The sequence below is a fragment of the Sparus aurata genome, chromosome 17, assembly GCF_900880675.1.
Source record: "Sparus aurata chromosome 17, fSpaAur1.1, whole genome shotgun sequence".
NCBI classification, from domain to species: Eukaryota; Metazoa; Chordata; class Actinopteri; order Spariformes; family Sparidae; genus Sparus; species Sparus aurata.
The window spans coordinates 730,143-752,448 of NC_044203.1; the positions used below are offsets into that span (position 1 = coordinate 730,143).

Genomic DNA, 22,306 nt, shown 5'->3' on the forward strand with positions numbered 1-22,306 from the left:
TTTAGACAGCCAATCACCATCACTTATGCGGTTGCCTCCCTCCTCCCTCACCGGAGGAAAAATAAAACAGCTCTGCAGCTCCGGTGGCTGAGAGCCGAGTCGGATGACAACAGCCTCAGTTTGTAACGCACCACATTTAATAGTCGGTAACAGCGTTGTAGCGATGGAAATAGCAATTAGTTAGATTACCCGTTACTGAAAAAAGTAACGCCGTTTATTCTAACGCCGTTATTCCCAACACTGGTATTAACCAATCAGTAACACATTTATCAGGATTTTTAATGTAGCCCAATCCATCTATACATTAGGGTCGTTTTCATTGGTTTGAACAAAACTGTATATATAGGCCTATAAAAATATATAACCTAGCTTAGGTACCTTTCTTTCAGCCTTTTCTCTCCCTCCACGCCGGACTGTTGTCTCTACTCTCTTCGTCTTTCGCGCGCTGCAGCTAGACAGGCAGGTGGTGACTCCGGTGTTGGTTTTTCAAAATAAGGGTAGGCTATTTGCAGCGTAGCGTCACATTTCACGAAAAACACCATGTTTTGTGCCAACTACACATTTCATACAATAATTTACATTAATGTAAACATAAAACAACATAAAAACAAGGTTTAGAAAAAAACAAAACATTATTCTGAAGGTGTGGCGGCTTTTATTTTGCCGTGGCGGTGCGCCACAATCAATTACATGTAGAGGAAACCTTGGGGTGCCACCATCACAGCCACCAGCATTATGTGCCTGCCACCGACCCTCTCCGTCCCGCCGAAAACAGGTGCTCTCATCTCCACCAGAGAGTGTAAGTGTGTGCTTGTGTCATAAATATTGTACATTTGGGCAATTAAATGCATTTTGCTGAAGGTACAAATCCTGAAAGTGATTTTACATCGTGCATCCTGTCATACCCATGTAATGTTAGCAAATGTTATTGCATTTAATCATGACATGATTTGGCCTCATTCCCTGAGCGGAGTCCATCTGACAGCACAATGATAATCTTCAGGTAATATTTTATGTGCACCAATACAGCTATGACAAGGAATTATATGTAGACTGGGGTTTTACGTTTGTGTGTAATGTAAAACATGGACTGTGAGGAACGAGGCTGAGCACTATCAGTGTCTGACTCAGAGTCAGTTTCTGGCTCTGATGGCTCAAACAGGTCTGGCTGGGTCCGTCCGATGACGCTGCTAGCTTCCATTGTTACTGTAGGTTAAGCCCTTGTACAGCACAAGGAGGAGGCTTCCCTTCCGCGCGTTGGAAGCTTTTGGTGCTGCGCAGACATTGTCGGCTCCGATTCAGCATGCGAAGTCTGAGTAGGTGGGCTGTCGAACGTCTGAGCCATTGGATTCTCTGATTGGTGGTGTACTAGCGAATCAGCGCGGTGTGTGGGAGGGGCGGAAGTGACGATGGTGATGGCGTCGTATCATAACGAGCCCAGGAGCACACAACGTGAGTGTCAGCCTAACCATAGTCATCTTTCACATATGCCAAGTATTTAGTCCACAAACGTCTTCTCGGGTTGGACGAATACTGAATCAGTACTGTGTGCGCTTTGTTTTTCTATGCACTCTGTTCCTCATTTCGTTCCGTCATTTCCTGTTTTCGTGTTTTGGATTACTGGCACGAGACTAGCGCCACCCGCTGTTAAGAAGGCTTATTGCAATTGCGTAGGTGCAGAACGTACACACTACAGTGGCGTAGGCAGCACGTTGAAGCGGTGTGTTCAATGCAACTTTTTTGCCGAACGGGTCAGACGAGAGGCAAGAGTGGTCAGAGAGTGGTCGGATAAGGCAGTTGGACGTCTGGGCGGTGTGTAGGGGCCTTAATTTTATATACTTAGCAATTTTTTTTATCTTTCAAATTTGGCTCAGTGGTCAATGACACATGTTTCTGTGGTGTGACAAACTCATAACACAAATGTATTGCTTCTTTACACGGACTTTAAGCTCTCTTTCGTCTTTGCTTCCTTGCCAACATTGTTCCTCCTCAAAGAAAGAGGAGAGGTGGATACATAAATTCCTTTTGTGGAAGAAATGTGTTTTTTGCTTATTTCCAGATTTTTCTTAAAAATTTAAAGTATTACATTTTTGTACATTTACCAAAACAAAGTACAATTAAACGTGAAAACAATTCTTTGAAATCATTGCAAGTATTTCTATGTCATTATATGGCTTTCTTTCAGCATCAAGCAATTCTGTTCGGCCAACCTAATTTACTCAGGTTGGATCAACTTTATTTATCAGTTCACATATACTAGTATAAAGTTAGTTGGACCACCTCTATAGATTAAGTCGAACCCAACCCAAGTACATAAACCCCTAACCCTAATGAATTAAGTTACCCCAACCCACATAATTAATTAGACCAACACAATTGCTTAATGCAGAAAGAAAGTCATTTAATTATGTAGAGATGGAAATACTTTCTATGATATTATTGAGTCCAATCAAAGAATTATTTTTTGATGTAAGGTCAAAATGTCTTCTGATGTCTGAAGAATTGAGGGCAATGATTATGGCCACCTCCTCAATGCTTTACAGAGTGCTTCTTCGAACACCCTTTCAGTTAGTTACATTACAATGCAACTGTGCGTATAAAGGCTTATATACACTGATCAGGCATAACATTATGACCACCTGCCAAGTTAATATATTGTGTTAGTCCCCCTTTTGCTGCCAAAACAGCCCAGACCCGTCGAGGCATGGACTCCACTAATCAAGTCAAATCAAATCAAATCAACCTTTATTTATATGGCGCTTTTCATACAGAAAAGTATCGCAAAGTGCCTTACAGAAATGTACAGACAGCAGAAAAAGAAAAACATCAAATAAAATCAGGAGAAGAAAATTAAAAGAACCCAACCCTCCCACCCCCACAGTCATGCACAGAGACATACACAAATATATACACACTCATACACACTCACACATACGCACACAGACACACACACTCACACCTACACAAACACTAGCTGTCACTACAGGGAGCGCTGCCACAGAGACCACCCCAACCCGGGCAGACAGGAGGCCCCGCACCAAGGTGCAGAGCCCTCTAGTCACCCAGGCCGGAACTGTCCACGGGACAGCACCCCCCGCGGCCAGACCAGAGACAACTCCCAATCTGGCAGGCCCCCATGAGGAAACACTGGAGATTAAAAACTGATAGACTAAAACACTAGACCCCTGAAGGTGTGCTGTGGTATCTGGCACCAAGATGTTAGCAGCAGATCTTTTAAGTCCTGCAAGTTGTGAGGTTGGTCTTCCATGGATCGGACTTGTTTGTCCAGCACATCCCACAGATACTCGATTGAATTGAAATCTGGGGAATTTGAAGGCCATACTAACACCTCAAACTCGTTGTGCTCCTCAAACCATTCCTGCACGTGCACCTGCCTTGGTCGCCCATGACCATGTCGCCAGATCACCACTATTCTTTCCTTGGACCTCTTTTGATAGACACTGACCACTGCAGACCGGGAACACCCCACAAGAGCTGCAATTTTGGAGATGCTCTGACCCAGTCGTCTAGCCATCAAAATCTGGCTTTTGTCAGACTCACTCAAATCCCATTTTCCCTGCTTCTAACACACCAACTTTGAGGACATGTTCACTTGCTGCCTAATATATCCCACCCACTAAAAAGTGCCATGCTGAAGAGATAATCAGTGTTATTCAGTTCACCTGGCAATGTTCATAATGTTATAGCTGATCGGTGTATGTGTGTGGTTGTCCAAGATACGAAGGCTGGATTTAAACTAGTCTCTTTATGCCCTCGGCCCACATCTCACAAAAAGTTAGAATTTTCGACATTACTGAATTGAACTTGAACACAAGGTACTTCAGGGTGAATGTAGTCTTTCACTGTAGTGTGGATGGTTGCTGTTGATGCACAGCCAATGTAGATGAGGTGTAAGACTTTCTGCTCCCCTTTAATTTTGAATTTTAGTACAGCCAATTACACAGCGCATGTGTTATCATTCATCTATATGTTCATGGTTAAGTGGTTGGATGACTTTGCAGCATAGAAGATGCAACTAAACAGACGTTTCCCTGCTACAGCTTCTGTTTCCATCCTTGACTTCATTGCTGTAATGCATAACTTGGTAATTTGTTAATTTGTCACAGATGATGCAGAATATCTTTAGTCTATTTCTGTTTTGTTGTATCATTTATTCACAGATATACTAGATATGTTGCAAGCAACCAGTAAACCAGGTATAAATGAAATGGTTTATTCAGATTTGTCCATCTTAATGTGGATGTCTGTTTGTGAGATGTGCTTTCTATGTGAATGTGAGCTTGAGAAAGAGAGAGGGCATTTGTGTGTGTTGAGCTGTTAGCTATGCCTTTTGTATGATTCATCTTTTTTTTTTAGGTCCTTGTGCACTGTCAGTGGTCTCATAAGCCCCATTCACACTGCAGTTTGGATGCGGGGATCCTGTGCCAATTCTCCGCCTTCGCCTCTGTGTGAATGTCTCAGAGATTGCGAGGGGTGAAATTTTGCTCCGGATTAAGAATGGATAAGCCGGCTGCACGTATCCAGGGCATGTCAGTCTGACAGGCTGATAACTACACAGGTCCCTCACTCAACAGAAAAAAAAGAGAAAAGTCCCACAAAGCAAATGACCAAACAACAGTAACTGTCTTTGGCAACTTGTACGAGGAAAAAAATACAGCAGTTATATGTTTAGAAGTGTCCTTACCCCGAATTTCCACTGGATACATGTCCGCTGCATTACAGCTCCGATCCGGTTTTGCTCCGCCGTCCGGCAAACCCCACCGATTGCGCTTTGAGTCTGCCACGGCGCAGTACGGTAGACAGCTGGCATCATGAGGCTGAGGAGTTCCCACGATAATCACATGATCACTCGCAACCGCAGTTATAGGTCTGTGTTATAAAAACAACAACACAAAGTGTGAAGGATCAGCAGAAGAAATTGTGTTTGTCTGTTTTTTGAGATTTGTGTGCTGGTGTCAACACGGAGTGTTTTATTTTGAAAAGTAACCAGATGTTATATTGTTGTTTCCGTGCTTGACTTCCTGTCTGCTCGGTGCTAAATTCGGCTGAATTGCTGCGTCATGCTCCGGCATCTGCCAGATCCGCCATGCCAGCGGAGCAGATAGGTTTCACTTTAGTCTATGTGTTAATCCCCAGCAGGTCCACTGATACGCAGGACTAGTATTTTTGGCGGATGCCGGAGCACGACCCAGCAATTCAGCTGAATTTAGCACCAAGCAGACAGGAAGTCAAGCGCCGAAATAACAAACAACATCCAGTTACTTTTCAAAATAAAACACTCTGTGTTGACGGCAGCACACAAATCTCCAAAAAGAGACAAACACAAACTCTTCTGCTGATCCTTCGGTCAGGAGCACTTCATGTTGTTGTTCTTATAACACAGATCTATAACTGCGGTCGCGAGTGATTATGTGATTATCGCGGGAACTCCTTGGCCTCGCAACGCCAGCTGTCTACCGTACTGCGCCGTGGCGGACTCAAAGCGCAACTGGTGGGGATTGCCGGACGGCGGAGCAAAACCGGATCTGAGCCGTAACGCAGCGGATACGTATCCAGTGGAAATTGAGGGTGTTTGTATTGGAACAAAATCACTGCGACAGTCAGCCCTCCCGACCGAGACTTGAGTGAACTTTCCCCCAGAAAACAGTCTCCCTCCCTGGAGTCAGACAGCGTCCTTTACTGATCACGATTATGTAATTATATAATTTAGAGTGAAAAACACAATGTTGACACTTTCCAGGATGTTTGGTGAGTCAGGATCTCAATCACTACACATTGTGACAGCATCCACATGATTATAAACTGTCCACGGTTTTAGATTGACAGGAAGATACCATGGAACTCCTTGAAAACACACAGACGTCATCATCATGATTTGTACTGTCACGCCTCTTAAGGAGCCGCAGCATGAGAGCTTGCTTGTCTCTGTGAATGACCAACGGCGGAGAATTAGTGAACCACCGCTGCGGCGATAATGCAGCTTCTCTGTATGAAAGGGGCTACTGTTTGTTTGAGCTCTTTCCTCTCAACACAATTCCAGAAGTCTGCAAAGCTGTAGAGTTGTTCAGCTTCTACAGATGCTGACAGTCACAGCTTGCTATCCCCTCTGATGCTGACTAATTGGCTGTTCCTTCTTCCTTCCAAAGTCTAGGCACACTGTGTTAGTGTTAAATTGGTGTATCATTCTCAGTTAGTTAATTGAGTAGGTGCAGTTTAACAATAAAAACATCTACTGAGTGTGGCTCCATTAGACAATGACACACTGAACAAAGCACAGACATAAATGACTTTTAATCAGAATCACCTCTGTTGGACTGATTAGGTCATGAGTCATGAATTCCATCGAAGCAAATGGACGGCAATGATGGTGGTGCATGTTTTTACAGAGAATAGACTTAATCTTCTCATTTGGGTCAGAGAGAATGTTGTATAACATTTGATATTTGAGTGGAACAACTTATACACTGCCTCTTTGAAGTCCTGTGCATTCTCCCTCCAATATCTGCTCTCTTGCAAATTGTCTATATTTGTCTGTATCTACCCTAACGAACTGAGAGAAGGTCTTTACTTGCTGATAACTTCAAAAGTCACTTGAGGAGGGGAGAAACTGAAAATAAATCTGTGTTCAAAGTCTCCTGCCAGAGCTGATAGAAGCCTTTTATCAACCAAAGACCTAAGAAAACTTAGAAATGCATGAAACTCCAAATGGACTCTCCTCTGTCTTATCCTTACAGGCAGTCATGGCCGACCAGAGTTGACATGCACCAGGACATAGAGGACAGCCTGGCAGCTTCCTCCATCTCCCATGCTGGAGGCCCTCAGTCCCCGGCCCGCAGCGCAGAAAACCTGCTCAACGGACATCGCTCCAAAGGCATGATGGAGCTGGGCCGACGCGAGGAAACAACAGTGACTGACTCTCAAGGACCACCAGCACAGGTACACTCATTATCGTCACCCTTTTCAGGAGTTTGGCTGTGTTTGGTTCAGTTTGTTTCAAGGATGGCTGAAGTCTATTCATGCATGATTTTGAGTTCTGCTTCTTAATTAATACACTGGATATTAATCACCATCTTTTAATTTATTCTAATGCTTTTGGCTGGTCTCATGTCTTATTTTCATCTCATTCCAGGGAGCCTGTGCTGCCACCTCGGGCCAAGCTCCTGGGTCTGCTTCTGGAACCATCAGGGCACAGACTCCATCCACCTCAGCAGCGGCCAAGCAGCGAACCTGCCTCTTCAGGTCTGACAAATATGGAATAAGTCTTTAGAATTGGAATGTAGTTGTTTTTTTTTTTTGTTGTTGTTTTTACAAAAACTTTATGTTCATTATCACTGAATGAAAAATAAGTAACTGACACAACGTGTGGAACCAGAATAGGCATCAAATGTTAATAGTCTATTTTTTTATAATAATTAGTACATTTTTTAAGGAAACAAGCTTCTCAGATGCTAAGATTTGCCTCTTTTCTGTTTTATATCATCTGATTTAAATATGTTTGGGGTTTTGAACTTAAATTTAGATAAAACAAATTTCAAAGATTTCACCTTCGGTCCTTAGAAACTATGATTTACTTTTCACAAAGTTTTCGGTTATTTTAAGGCCCAAGCAATCCAATGATTATCAGGTGAAGAAGTGGAAGATGACTGTTGCAGCCCTGCTTGACCAAATAGTCTACCGTTGTTTGTAGGGGTGGTTAATCGGCCCAATTTCCCGATTCGATTCGATTCCGATTATTGAAGTCTCGATTTGATTACAAATCCATTTTCGATTATTAACAATTATTAATCTTCAATTTAACATCAGTCAGCTGCTGAATTATTTTACTTATCTTTTGAGTAACACCTCACAGCACCTTCAATATTGTATAGTGTAACTGTAATATCAAAATGATTATTTTTTACTTTGTTTTAAATGTAGTGTTTCACTGTTAAAAGAAAGCTGCCAAGCTCAGCAGCCGGACTCATGTTAGAAGCATTGTTGGTGACGAGAACCAGGGCGTGTTTCTCTATTCCCCACTAGTCTGCCATTGCTTTGAGAAACTCACACATATTTGCGCTTGTGTGGCTATCATCCATAGCTTTCGTCTGAAGTACGTAGGACATTAGCTTCCATTAACTGCTGACATAATGAGCTGTAACAATCACATATGAGACTGTAGCTCTGGATGTCCAGGCATCGCAGGTTATTGCTGCCCTGTGAGCAGAGTTGAGGGACTCTTGCACGGAAAGCTTTGTCTCCTTGTAAAGATTTGGAATCGATTTAAGTGTGAAAAAGCTCCGGGATGGAATAACATATCTTGGCTCCAGACTGTGGACCATGTAGCGGAAGCCAGTAAGAGGAGGACTCTGGTTTGTATTAAAAAAAAAAAAATATATATATATATATATATATATATATATATATATATATATATATATATATATATATATATATATATATATATATATTTTTCTTTTAAACGATTTTTGTAAATTTAATAATCGAATCATAATTGTCAATATTATAATCGCGATTAATCAATAATCAATTTTTTTCACCACCCCTAGTTTTTTGAAGAGCTGCAATTAAGTATTATTTTCATTGTTGATTATTTTCTCGATTAATGGAGTAATTGTTTGTTCTATGAAATATCAGAAAATGGTAAAAATGTTGATCAGTGATCAACAATTGATTAATCACTGCAGCTCCTGCCTATCTGGTATGTAAAGTCAAATCAACGATATTTTTTCAGGGTGGAGGAGGATGAGGAGGAGGAAGAAGAGCAGGACCCATCTCCCTTACCAACCCAGGTGATCCTGCGCCGTAAGACCCCCTCTATCACCAATCGCCTCACCTCCAGGAAGAGCGCCCCGGTGCTCAACCAGATCTTTGAGGAGGAGGGTGAGTCAGACGACGACTTTGACATGGACGAGGGCCTGCCGCCAAAACTCAGCCGTCTCAAGATGAACATGGCTGGAAATACTGGCAACCTGAGCTCCGGGGCTGGCTCCTCTTCATCCCCGGGCTCCACGCAGAAGCGCTACCATCGGCGCAAGAGCCAGGGGAGGGGTTCGTCATGTTCCAGCTCTGAGACGAGTGATGATGACTCAGAGAGCCACCGTAGACGTCTTGATAAAGACTCTGGCTTTGGTTATGGCTGGAACAGAAGGGACAGCAGCGAGGGGCCACCTGGAAGCTCGGGGGGTAACGGGGGAAGCAGCAGCTCAGGACAGAGTAAACCTCCAGGAGAGGGAGGGGGAACCTCTGGGCCAGACAGGGGGAGTCCTCCTGGAGGGGGCGAGAACGGAGATGGAGGGGGTGGAGGGGGTGGTGGGGGTGGAGGAGGGGGGAACAAAGGACAAGACAACCCCTCCAGTTGTTGCAACAACAGTAGCACTACTAGCCCCTCCCTCAGCTCTCTGCCCCGCTCCTCCCGCACGACCAGCCGCTCCACCGAGCTGGTAGAGAGCCTAAAGCTAATGAGTCTGTGCCTCAGCTCCCAGCTGCAGCACCACCGCGGGCGGGGGGGTAGAGGTGGTGGAGGAGGAGGAGGAGGAGGAGGAGGGGGGAAGTTCATCATAGACCCTTGCAGCCTCTCAGGAGGAAGTGTGAAAATCCAGGAGAAATCAACCTGGAGGATGTGCATAGGCTCTACCGGGAGCCTGGACACCATCACTCTCCCCACCACGGCTACCACCCTGCCTCGCACCCACGCTATTCAGCACCACCACCGTAAAACAACGCCTCACAGCCCCCCGGGCAGCAGGGACCCTCACAGCAACCTGAGCGCGTTGAAAAACGGCATGCTTCAACTACCTCTGTGTGAGAAGACCATCTCTGTCAACATACAGCGGGGCAGAGGCTCCAGGGATGGCCTGCTCTGTACCTCAGCTCCAGCCAGCTGCTGCCAGGTCATCTGAAGCCCCCTGACCCTCTATGGACCATCAGTCCCAAACCCACCACAACCAGCTGAAAACCAGGCTTCTCCCTCCATGTTCATCTCTCCACCTTTTCTCTGTCCCTCTGCACACTCCTCCTCATTTTAACTTCATCTTGTGTTTTGCTGTAGCAGATAGCTGATCTCACATCAGCTGACCACCAACACACCTGCCTACTGCTGCTTTGGTCTCAGTGCTTTGTGGCTCCGATGGATCTCACTGTCACTTTGTATGATGTGTCCTGTGCTCTGCTCACTATTCATATGGCTGACGTATATGTCATTTTTTACATTTATTATTGTGTTTAGTAAGTTTTTCATTTTGTTTTTCATTTCATCCTTAGTTAATGTTCCCCTTACTGCCCCTCAGATTGACTTCACTCTTGCCCCGACTCATCTTTTACAATCTTAATACAAACACAGTGGTAGAAGTTTTTGAAATAGAGTACTGTGTGGAAAAAACAACCAAAAATCAAAATATTTTGAGAAAATGTTCTGATGTTTTGAGCATCAAGTCAAAATGATCCAAAAAGAAGTTGTACCAACTAGCAGTAATTAAATCAGACACAGTCTAAACAATGTAAGAATGAGTAAAGTTTTAACATTTTAAAGTTGTAACTTCCCCCAAAAAAGCTTTAATGGTTTAGATTAACATAAGTTCTTAATAACAAGTTACAGGTGAGAAATATACATTTATTATTAAGTTTAATGTTAAAATAAGTCATGTATGCCTTTTTAGTAAAATTATGACTTAAGTTATAAAACGTGACCTTTTAAAGTCAAGGTTTCTGGTGATATTTTATGTTACTATATAACTTAATTCTCAAAACACTATGCTTTTCTCAAAACATTTTGGTTCTTGAAATGTCTGGTTTGTACTTGGCTGTGGGTGATCAGAGTGCAGAGGATAGTTGCAGTGTTGCACTGTAGCAGCAGCTGACAGAGGGTGGGGTGAGGAGGAAAGGATGGTGTTGGCAGGAAAGTTACTGAGTGTTAGGTAGTAGCGGTGAATCACGTATACAGTGGCTTTAGAAATTGTTCAGACCTTTTAACTTTTGCACACTTTGTTTTGTAGATTTAATTTAAACTGATAGAATTACCATTTTGCCCATCAGTCTACATTCATTATCCCATACTGAAGTGAAAACATGTTTTTGGGAATGTTGACGCATTTCTTCAAAATCATTTTATATAAGCATTCAGACCCTGAATTCAACAATTGGTAGAAGACAATTTGGCAGCAATTACGACTTTGAGTCTTTTTGGGAAAGTATTTATAAGCTTCGCACACCTTGATATGGGATGTTTCTCCCTTTCTTCCTGGCAGATTCTCTGAAGCTATGTCAGCATGGATGGGAAATGTTGCGTGATGTCCACAGATGTTCTGTGGGGTTAGATTCTGGGCTTTGGCTGGGACACTTAAAGGCGGTGAGAATCTTGTCACAAAGCCACTAGAGCATTGAATTGGCTCTATGATTAATGTCAGTGGTGTGCTGAGCAGGGCGATAGTCATAAGCCCACATTTGCATATGTATGACCAAACCATTATGTTGCCGCCATCATGCTTCACTGTAGGGATGGTATTAGCCTGGTGATGATCAGTGCCCTGGTGTTGCCAGAGTGCTTAGAGTTCTGACCAAAGACAAGGAAGAATCCTTCTGCCAGTCGAGGGGATTGATCTGGAGACCACAAGCTTGCTTCTCTAACCTTTATGTTTGAGAAGCGAGCTTCTAAAAAAATAAGACATCAAAAACGTGTTTTCACTTTGCCATTATGGGTTATTGAGGGCAGATTGACTGGCATGAATGCAATTTTATCCATTTAGAAATAAAACTACAACAAAATAAATTGTGCAACAGGTGAATGGGTCCAAATACTTTGTAAAGCCACCATATGTGAATCCATGCAAGTATCTTTGACCACTTCTGTCACTGATTTTATTTTGACTTCATGCTGGACTCCATACTGTAGTCAGACAATCGTTTTAAGTTGCTTTTATGAAAAGAAAAGATATTCACTAGAATCAGTTGAGCTCCATACATTCACAACTGCAACATATACTCTGTCAGAACCCCCTTTAAATTTGGACAAGTGTCTCTTGAGGCAGCATGTTTTAGCTGAATAAATGGGACTGCAAGAAAAAAGTGGTTTGTTAAAGCGTGTGCACTCCATTGTGGCAGCAAACAGGTGTTCTATTGATTCTGTAGCAAGACGATGCTAAACACAGACACGTTTGAAATGTTACTGCTGACCATATATTTCAAATAAGATTCCTATTTATTTGATTTGTATTTTTTTCAATGTGTTGCTGATAGAGAACATTACAATAGTTGTGTGTGGCTCTCTGTGGAAAAACACTATCAATACCCAAGTAGTCTGATCTGTTTTGACCTCTGCTGGTTTCTTGAAGTCCCATCTGCACCCACATGTCACCCAAAGTGCACTGTACATGTGGGTGCAGCATGTTGAGTCATGTATTGAGTATGTATATACATTATGATGAAAAGTAAAGTTTATTTTTAAAACTTGTACATTTATTTTGAGCAATCTGCTGTTTGAAAATGTGGACAGCGGCCTAGTGAAGTCTCACTAGTAGAAAGGAAGTGTGCGTGTGCACCAGGTAAATCAGTGACCTCACCTGTGCAGGAGAAAAAGCTTGTGACTTGTGATAGCCCTAATGGAGCTGGCCAAGAGATGAAAAAATGACAGAAAGGAAAGGGTAAATGGGGAAATTCTTTAAGGGCATTGGCAATAAGCTATACTGTGTGTCGCAGCTATCTGTACAGAAACATTTCATTAGTTAATGTTTTTTAATTCCAGACATGTGCAGCCTTATCACGGCCACTTGAAAAGAAAAAAGGAAAGCTATGATTTAAATATTTTTTCCTCTCTTTTGTTGTTGTTTGAGTTTTCTTTTAAATAACCAAATGTGCATAGAATTGTAAATATGGTGCTCTTTATCTAGAACAGCAGAGTGAACTTTTTGGTGCATAGCTGTACAGTAATCTAGCCTTATGATAATAGTAATACTGTATGGGTGTCTCAGCTAAAAATAAAAGCCGTGTGAGAAAAACAACACGATTCTATTCATACTGTCAGGTCTCTTTGACTGTTGTCTTACTCAGCTGTATCCAGGTGAATGACGTGCATGTGTTTCAGTGTTTGACATTCAGTGACACAGAGCAGCCACAGAAATGTTACTGGACCAAAACTTAACAGAGGAAGAAAAGGAAAAAAAGATGAGCTGGAACTGACAGAAATATTCAGTGTATTATTCTGTAGTTGATACCTGTTGTCAGAATTTACATATAGCTATGGTAATAACCAAAATAAAATGTGGAGTACTGTCTCATACCTGTGGTCTATGGGGTCTTTATTTCAAAAACTGATTTGTAGGCAGGTTAGCAGTGTGGCTCAATGGATAGCTATTTATCAGGCCTTCAACATATACAGTCGGAGGCCACTAGTCAACATACATATATTTTGCATTTGTTTCAAAGGTATTAATCTTTTTTTTGTATTACAAATGATAGTATCATCTTAACAATTTTGAGTGAAAAGTTGAATCATTATCCTGCTGCAGAATGAATCCTTCCCCGCAAAGATGTGAAACAGAGGGTGTAGCAAGTCCCTAAGAATGAAGTTGTACTTGGTCAGGGTGGAGTCACATCTTTACTAGTGTCTAAATCCAGCAGGCAAAACACCCAAAGTCTTGAATATTCCCACCACATTTCACTGTGGGTTTGAAATGCTGTTCTCTCTCCTGTACGTCTCCTTACATACACACTCCTTTTACTGCCATTGATCTATAACTTGGATTCATCAGTAAACAGTACTTTTTTCCAGAAGGGGTTTGGAAACTGCGATTTGTCCTGTGAGACTTCTACATATCAACCTTATCTTGACAACACTTGCAGATTGGAGTTTAGTGTTCTTTTCTATCTGACAGAGAACTAAGCCTAATCTTCTGATGGTGTGGAAACTTGGGGTCTGCCTGATCGTGCTGTGGACACAACTGGTCCATCTTATGTAAAATGTTTAGTTCCATGCACTGCTCCATTATTAAAAACCTTGAGTTACGCATTTATTTAACGCTGACAAAGAATAACAATTGGACTCAGACTGTTGGGCCCACTATATCTTTATCAAGTTTTGGATGGAGATGTTAAGCTTGAAGTTTGGTGTAGACATTCATTCCCCCTTCAGGTTAAATTCTAATAACTTTGGTAGTACCTGAACTTATGACCAATTACCTGCAGAACTTATGACATTCCCTTGAGACTCAGATGTAGTTTGTATTTACTTATCATTCTTACATGTCAAACCTTTTGCAAAATTCAAGATTGTGACCAAGGTTAACATTACACTTAATACAACCCCTGGCAAAATGATGGAATCACCACTCTTTGAGGTAGCTCATTCAACTGTTTAATTTTGTAGAAAAAGTCACAAATCACAGACATGCCACAAAACTATATTTATTCAAAATAAATTCATGTCAATCCAGCTCTCCAATCTGTGTGCTCTCTGTTCTAACTGCAGACTATTTAGCAGATGGAATCTGATGCAGGTGTTTGTTTTAAAAACTGTAAATTACAGCTCCATAATATTTTCCTCAAAATCCAGTGATTCCATAATTTTGTTCTCTGCTTGAGCTAAAAAAGCAATTGTGACCGACAATTTCCTTTCTTTTTTTAATGTCTGTTAAAGCCTGAAGGTTGTGCTTTTGATAAATATAGTTTTGTGGCAGGTCTGTGATTTATGACTTTTTTCCTAAAGTTTTTTCTAATTTAAACAATTGGAAGAGTGTCCTCCAAGAGTGGTGATTCCATCATTTTTGCCAGCGATAGTATTATTTGCTGAGCATCTATCGTAGTCCCTTTCTGTCACTTCAGCAAAAACCAGCTGCAAACACAAGTTAATATGACTAATATGTTACCAGTGGCCATTCACCCTCATCATTTTTCGGGCCATAACAACTGAAAAAAATTATAATCTGGCTTTATGTTTACCAGCTAGCTGCTAATTGTGTCTGCTGTTTAGTGCTCAGAATGTAGCATACTGCTGTTATAATATCTGCTGCCTGATGCTCCTGGACAACGCTGTGCAGTGCCAGGAAGTACATACTCTGTGTTTAAGGGTCACTGCAGAGTGGAGCAACAGATTTCTACCCTATGGCCACTAAATTCAGCTTGCAAAAGTTTGATTGCGATACAGTCAGCCATGTGGGTTAGAGACTGTGATCCAGGTCAATGAAGGTGTTGAAATGCAGTCAGCGATGTGCGACATGACACATGTTACTCAAGTAACCTGGAAGCTCCCAGAACAGATGGCACACTGCAAGTCTATTCAGAGCTGATTTTTCTATGAACTCAGCTATTTATTTCCTCACACAAACACTGTGAAGCTTCACCCATGACTGGTTAAACTGATACTAAATCACAAACATAAAGCGGGACACATTTTAGTTCCTTCTTTATACATTTATTTTAGATGCAGAGAGCCTCTAAGGTTTCCATCTACTGTATTCTCCAGATTCAATACATCAGACAAATACCAGAGGACTGTGTGTGCAGAGCATAGACAAAGAAATATCCAGATAGGGATTGCATTTCAAGGCACCATAGGCTGTTATAAGAGTGCATGGTATGACTTCAAGTCAGTAAACACTCATATTATTACTAACTGATACTAGTTAATAAGATGATACGTCACATGCTAGGACAGGACAGCTCAACAAAATCAATACTTGTCATGATCTCAGGTCTCTGGAGGTAAAAAAAAAAAAAGAACACATCATTTGAATCTTGGAAGCAACTCAATTTTCATCACTGATTTCATCACATACTGAATACTTCATGCTGAAATTTAAATATTTAATATGTAAGAATTTAAGTTTGAAACACAAAGAAAACAACATAAAATTATCAAAAGAATATGTGAAGAAACGCATGTTTTCATTAAGTTTTGTGTTGGAGACAGTTCTACTGCAGTAAGCATTCTAACCAGCTCACACTCTGCCCTCCTGCTGGTCCAAAGCTCCACCACCTATCCTGTTGTTCCAAGCTCGGAGTTCAGTTCGCTAGCTGCATTGCTAAATGAGCCAAGTGAATAACAGCAGTAAAAGTTAGCAGCAGTTAGTGACTACTCTTGAGATATCTGTTGTTTGAAGTGTGAATTTGAAAGGTGGTCAATTCTCACATAGTGTACCTTTAATATTGGTACATGTAGGACATTTCACACTTTACTTTGAAAACCACCCCTGTGAGTGAAGAAAAGGTGATTTTATGTTTTGCTAAGTCAGTTAAAGCTCAGATAGAAAAGTGTCATGGTTTATAGCCACTTGGACTGATAAAACTTGAAGAGGGTCACCAATAAAAAGCACTTAAGCCTGAGTGAATCATCAGTCTTCTGTCCAATCAGGTTCCATTCTATGAGTTAATCTTGACTTTTGATTATGATAACTTTATTTTATCTGCATTTGAGTAGTATTTAGTTGTGAATAAAAGTTACAATTCTGTGTCTTGACATTTAAATACGAGTACTGAACTCAAATTCAGAATACAGTAAATTGACCAATAACGAGCAACTTGAAAGATAGTCATCACAAGTTAGTGTTATTTAAGCAAGTAAGTTATTAGAGGGAGAAGCTTGTTGACTGCTTACACCATTACCCTGCCAGTATGTAACTCAACCATTCAAATATAGTTTTGGGATTCCAAAACCATAGTACTGATTAAACCCCACCCAAACCATCAGGAATATCAAATCAATATTGGCCACAGTATAATATGTCATAATACAGCATCGTTCTGTGATTTGAACACCTGGCTTACCACATTTGTCTTATTTATCCCACTACCCCAGCATAAAACCTCATTTCAGTACATCTCATCTATAGTGCAGTACATTTAATGACCAACATAACACACCCAAGACACGCCAATGTATCTTAAACAGTGATGCAGTAAAGATATTGCAGAAAAATAGCACACACAAACTCCAAAAATAATTTTTTTTGTATCAATACATACATGTAACTGTGTGTAAACAGGAGTGTGATCTGTTAAAGCTGCAGTCCATCAGTATCTGTAGGCCTTCCTCTGCTCCTCACTCCATGGTCTTACTGAGGTCCGAGGCTTCAAGCATTTTCTAAAACATGGAGCAGAACAGAAACACATTTATGTGGATATTCTACTGCATAAATGTGTGTGGGTGTGTGAGAGAGAGAGGGTTGGCTTCCATTCTGCTTTGTTAGCTGAGCATTTTACTGGAATAAAAAGCAGAAAGCAACCTTCTAGCTGAATATGATCATTTCCGAGTACCCAAAGTTTCTGTGTGTCCTTCTGTGTGACAAAACCAACAGTTTGGCTGTTTGTCTAATTGGATTGTGTTGGGCCTCACCTTACACAAGGCCCGGTTAAGGTGTGTTTAACAACAATAAAAGGGGGATTTAGGTTAAATTTGGCTATCAATAATAATTAATGATTATTTGGGATAATTATTAATTATGATAAATAATATGATCCAATTTGCATTAGATCACCTCGGGGCACCACCCTTGAAGAAGGGAAAAAGATAGCAATTTTACTAAATCAGTCTCATAAAAACGTACTGAACTGTTTATAACTCTGGTTAATAATTAACTTAATAACTACAACCAAATTCACCATAACAGCTAGTAATGGTTGAAGGATTTTGGAGTTCTTGACAGTGTAGAGGTTGGCAACATTCACTCATGTACAATATTAAATAGACAGCAAGAAGGTTCAAGATCTTTTATTTAACACAAAATGGAAACACACAATCTAACTAACATGTACTATACCAGTGTGTGTGTGTGTGTGTGTGTGTGTGTGTGTGTGCGAGTGCCTGGCAGAACAAAGGAACAATGGCGGTCAATGATATCACATGTGGGTGTGATATGCTCTAGCCTCCAGGAATGTGTGTGTCTGTGAGTATGTATGTGTGTGTGACGTGGTGCCAGGTTATAGAAGATGGTTAGTTGCATGCAGAGACCCTGAGTCTGTGTGAAGCATAATTCAACTAATGTCGAATTAGCCGTCTAGGAAAGCAAACTACCAATAACTTGACTCGAGGTCACCATAACACCAAAACATTGAACAAACACATCAATTGAACACATTACATCAACCAGAGTTTAAAGTCCTGTGCTTAGCCGTGCTATGGTTTGCTATCTAAGCCCAGTTCAACGTTACCAGTCTTTGAGGAGAAGGTGCTGGTGGTTGCAGGAGAAAGTTGGGGCTCCAAGGTTGAACAAGCTGCTCTTGCTGTGCAAGGTTTGATGAAAGTCGGCAGAGGAGGAAACTGGTCGCTCCTTTACTTTGTAAGGATAGCAGCTCGGTGCTAACCTGCTTGGTGTTCCTTAGATCCTCAGATTGGCAGGACCTCGTGTCGCTGCAGTGAGGAGAAGTTCTTTGGGCCTGCTGCCCATGCAGCTTGCAGCTCTCCACAGCTTGTTGGGCCCAGAAGAAGGGATCTAGAAGGCAGGCAGCCCCGTGGGGGGAGGTGGAGAGGAGCCCTTGAAGATCCAAAGTTAAAGGAGTAGAGCGCGTTGAGTGAGAGAGAGAACATTGAATGCTCTGGGGTTTTGACGACCTGATCAGCAGGGGGTCTGTCACCCTGACCAATAGTAGCTCAAACCTGAATTCTGCACCTAGGTGTGAAGAATGGGGAATTCTGGGACACTGAGTTCATTTCAGAGTCCATTTTGAAATCCACAATGAATGACTTCATCTGTGGGTCCCAACATCCCCCCTTTGGTCTCAGGATGTCGCTTGATGTGGGATCCTGAGAGCACAGATCCACATGTATAATCCATAGTTTGAAGGAGTTCATCTGTCATTTCATTAATATTGGTAACATCTGGGCAGTTCATTAACCAGCTGGGCATTGGCTCACTCTCTGTCCTGGCTAAGCAAGGATCGTGAACATAACATCAAGAAAAGAAGTTACACAAAGAAAAGAAAATCCAGATAAACACTATGATTATGACATTGAATTCACGCAATACCTGTATTTCTCAGTTAATCTCTGGGTTAGTGAGAACAGGAATGTGAGTGATGTCAATTTGTTAGGGTGAGATGCAGAGTGTGGCACCTACAATGGTATAGTCATTCTGGAGTGTCCAAGAGTGTTTGTGTTTACTCGTTGGATCTCCTCGATGCTGATTACTTTAAGTAATCAGACTTATTTTGGTAGACTTAGAATTTGCTTCTTCACGCAGGTTTTTCTGCGGAAGGGTGCCACAAATGTGAAAGTCTAAATGACTGTATCATGGTTCTTGTTTGGCAGTGTGGTAATGTTGTAAAGCAGTGTTGGACAAGGACATGTGTATGTCTTGTTCTGTAAGGTCAGAATGTGGTGTCCTAAGGTTTACAACAGTTAATTCACAAAAAAAAAAGGAAATACAACAAATGAGCTAGTCGCAGTGTATTTACAAAGTTGGACAGTGGTTTCTGTCCAATCAGAATTTAGTCTCGATAGCATGGTTTTTGGCTATTACTAAATTCAGAAGACTTGAGCTTGCTGCTGTTGCTAACAAATCCGTGGTTTCCTATTGTAACTGTAAGAAAGTGAGTTACTTATCGTTAGCAGTCAGTACAGGGATGGATCGAGCCGTCAGTTACCAGAAGCTAAATCTGTTGTTCTTGGAGTTTAAGTTTTGCTTAAACTGTGGCTCAGGGCTGTAACGCTCTGAGTATCTGGATGGAGAGAGGAATTCTGAGCCACTGTCACTGGCTAAGGAATTATGACTGTGCACTGAGCCGTGGTCAGAGAAGCTGTGGTCATCATCTGAGTGATATGCTGGCTGGTCATAGTTCTGGGCCAGGATTTCTGCATATGGCCTTCTACAGCTCCTTTTGTCTGCGTGCCTATCACGACGCAGTTGGTGGACGTGGCGGTTACGCTCTATGTCCCTATGCGCCCTTTTGTCACCCCCCTTTGGTCTGTTGGGAGGGTGGTGTTTTGAGGCAGGAGATTTTTGAGACGCTGTTGTGTTTGAGAAGGCAGGCTCAGGTGTCTTACCACTGGATTTGGAATTGACTATAATTTCCCAAATCTCCTGTGTCATCTTCCTTATCTCCTTCAGTGAGAGGTTCTCTTGACGCGTGCTCATTTCAACATGAGGGCGTACACATGGGTGAAGGTTCTTCACAAACAAAACCTTGAAGATAGGGTTCTCTTCTAAGCCTGGTGCATTCCTGCCCTGGAAGTAAGCGTGCCTAAAACATATGTAATAATCTCTGGGATGCTCGCGACGGGAATGTTTCACTTGGATGGCTGCAACTATTCCAGTGGCTTCATCAGCAGGAGAAGAGAATTCTTCTTTCAATGCGTGACAAAGCTCCTTGTAGTCATGTCTGACACTGGGAGGTTGTGTTTCTATAAACTTGCGTACAGCTTTGGAGCTAGTGGTCTCCACAAGTTTAACTTTCTCCCTCTGGGTTGCATGGTGCAAGTCAGCTAGACAATGGTCAAGTGAACTTAGGTAATTCTCAACATGGTGATCACAGTTGTCTGGCTCAAAATGTTCAATGTGCCTAGCCATAGACTCAAGCTCTTTAAAGCGGGGGCCCTCTAAGCTAGCGTTTCTATGGACATTGACATCCCATGCTGCAGTTCTGTCTAGCTGGGAGGCAGGGGCTGGCCAGCTGTTATCACGCTCATGGAGGTGCAGAGAGGAGGTGGGGCACTCCTGGAGTGATCTGGTCCCCCTTTCAGAGGGAGGGGCCTTTATGAAGGTGTCATGCATCAGAGACTGGGAACAGTTGGTAGAATATCTTCTGTGGGATAAACTACCTGTGACCTCACTGTCTGTTTCAGGAAGGTGGGAAGTCATGTTACTGTTATCTCTGTCTCTCAGTGGAGGTTGAGGAACTGACTTCATTCCCAAGGACTTAGGGTCAGTTGAGAATTGTTCACATCTTCCAAGTGGAGAGGGAGTTAACCTTCCATCAAGGGAGGAGTGTGAATCGGAGTAACCCGAATCACATTGGCTGAACGACGGTGGTGGGGAGAGACATCCTGACCTAAGTCTTAACAACTCCTCCTTGTATGAACAAAGATCTAACTCTGCTGAGTGCAGGTCATCTAAATAGCGCATGGCTTTCTTATTAGCCATCTGAACTTCCTTGAGGAGACTAGAATTATGCGCTCTAAGGAGTTCTAACTCCTGTTCTAGGGTTGTTTTGCTCTGAACAGCAAGGCTGGTTTGCCTGTGGAAGATCAGAAGCAAACATCTTGACAACTGGCCTGTGGATGCTGTCTGCGCATCACAACTGTCCTTAAGTAGGGACTCTATCTCTTCATTGCACTCAATGAGATTTAACCTGTTAATGACTTCAGGGCAGCCAGGTTTTACACTCTGTGCCAGGGAAGAAATAAATCGCTCTACAGAGGGGCTCTCCATTGTTAAGCAAGTTGTCTAAACAACGATCAGTTTGGTTGGCTATTGTGTTGCTTTGGCAAACACTTTATAGTGTAGCTTGGGGGAAGTACACTAGCCTAACCAAATTGTGTGCTGGCCTACACCATAGGGGGTAGCTTCCTGTGGAGGAGGGGTGGCTCTGGGCATACAGATTGTGGCCAGTAAAGGGAAAAACAGTTTACAGCGTAACTTTGTTTACCAAACCTTAAACATGCACTAACTAGAATGCAGGGCTGTAACAAATCAGACGATTGTCTCTTAAAGTTGACTTAAGCTGAAATACGTGGTAGAAACAGCTAAAGTACAAAACTTATTTTTCACAGGGCTGGTAGCACGCTGTGGCTCTATCTCTGGCTCTACCTCTTACTCAGGCTGAAATGCACGGCAGTAACAGCCAGATATAAACTTCTTTGGGTCACGGGGCGGGTGGCACGCTGTGATTAACACGAGGAACACTTAAATTGTCATCAACAGCTTGGCTACAATGCATTGAATACGGGATATTCAAATGCTGAACTGAAATTCTCAGAATTTCTACAGAGCACTTTCAACTTGAATCGATAGCGGCATTAGCAAATGGCTCAAAGCGGCAGTTAATAACCTAAAAGATTTTGGTTAATCAAATGGGTTATAAAATTGATAAATCAATTCTCATCACACTGCAATTGTTTGTAAGTACAAATCAACGCCTACTCCTGTGGTAGACTAGTAGTTAAATGTAAATACTTTTGGCTAAATGGTTCAAGATGTGAATCTTACATTTTAGCACTGTTCAAATTATGCTGAAATTAATATTGCACATTTATGAATGATTGCCAACAGTACACTGCCTCCCACGGGGCACCATTTATGTTGGGCCTCACCTTACACAAGGCCCGGTTAAGGTGTGTTTAACAACAATAAAAGGGGGATTTAGG

The 22,306-nt window shown here is 42.1% G+C and overlaps 2 protein-coding genes across 7 annotated transcripts in view; one reads left to right on the plus strand and one right to left on the minus strand.

The window, feature by feature from the left end:
* Positions 1-13,291, plus strand: part of snrka (SNF related kinase a) — a 65,643-nt gene extending 52,352 nt beyond the window's left edge. For all 3 annotated transcript variants that reach the window (XM_030395024.1, XM_030395025.1, XM_030395026.1), the window contains exons 6-8: positions 6,756-6,957; positions 7,151-7,260; positions 8,753-13,291. In XM_030395024.1, coding sequence (XP_030250884.1) covers positions 6,756-6,957; positions 7,151-7,260; positions 8,753-9,920 — 1,480 coding nt within the window. In that variant the 3' untranslated portion in view covers positions 9,921-13,291. The remainder of the gene's footprint in view (positions 1-6,755; positions 6,958-7,150; positions 7,261-8,752) is intronic.
* A 2,108-nt stretch (positions 13,292-15,399) lies between these two features.
* Positions 15,400-22,306, minus strand: part of ano10a (anoctamin 10a) — a 134,757-nt gene continuing 127,850 nt past the window's right edge. For 3 of the 4 annotated variants that reach the window (XM_030395030.1, XM_030395028.1, XM_030395029.1), the window contains one exon: positions 15,400-17,089. In XM_030395030.1, the coding sequence (XP_030250890.1) occupies positions 17,048-17,089 (42 nt within the window). In that variant the 3' untranslated portion in view covers positions 15,400-17,047. The remainder of the gene's footprint in view (positions 17,090-22,306) is intronic. The other variant, XR_003981316.1, reaches the window with a different exon arrangement.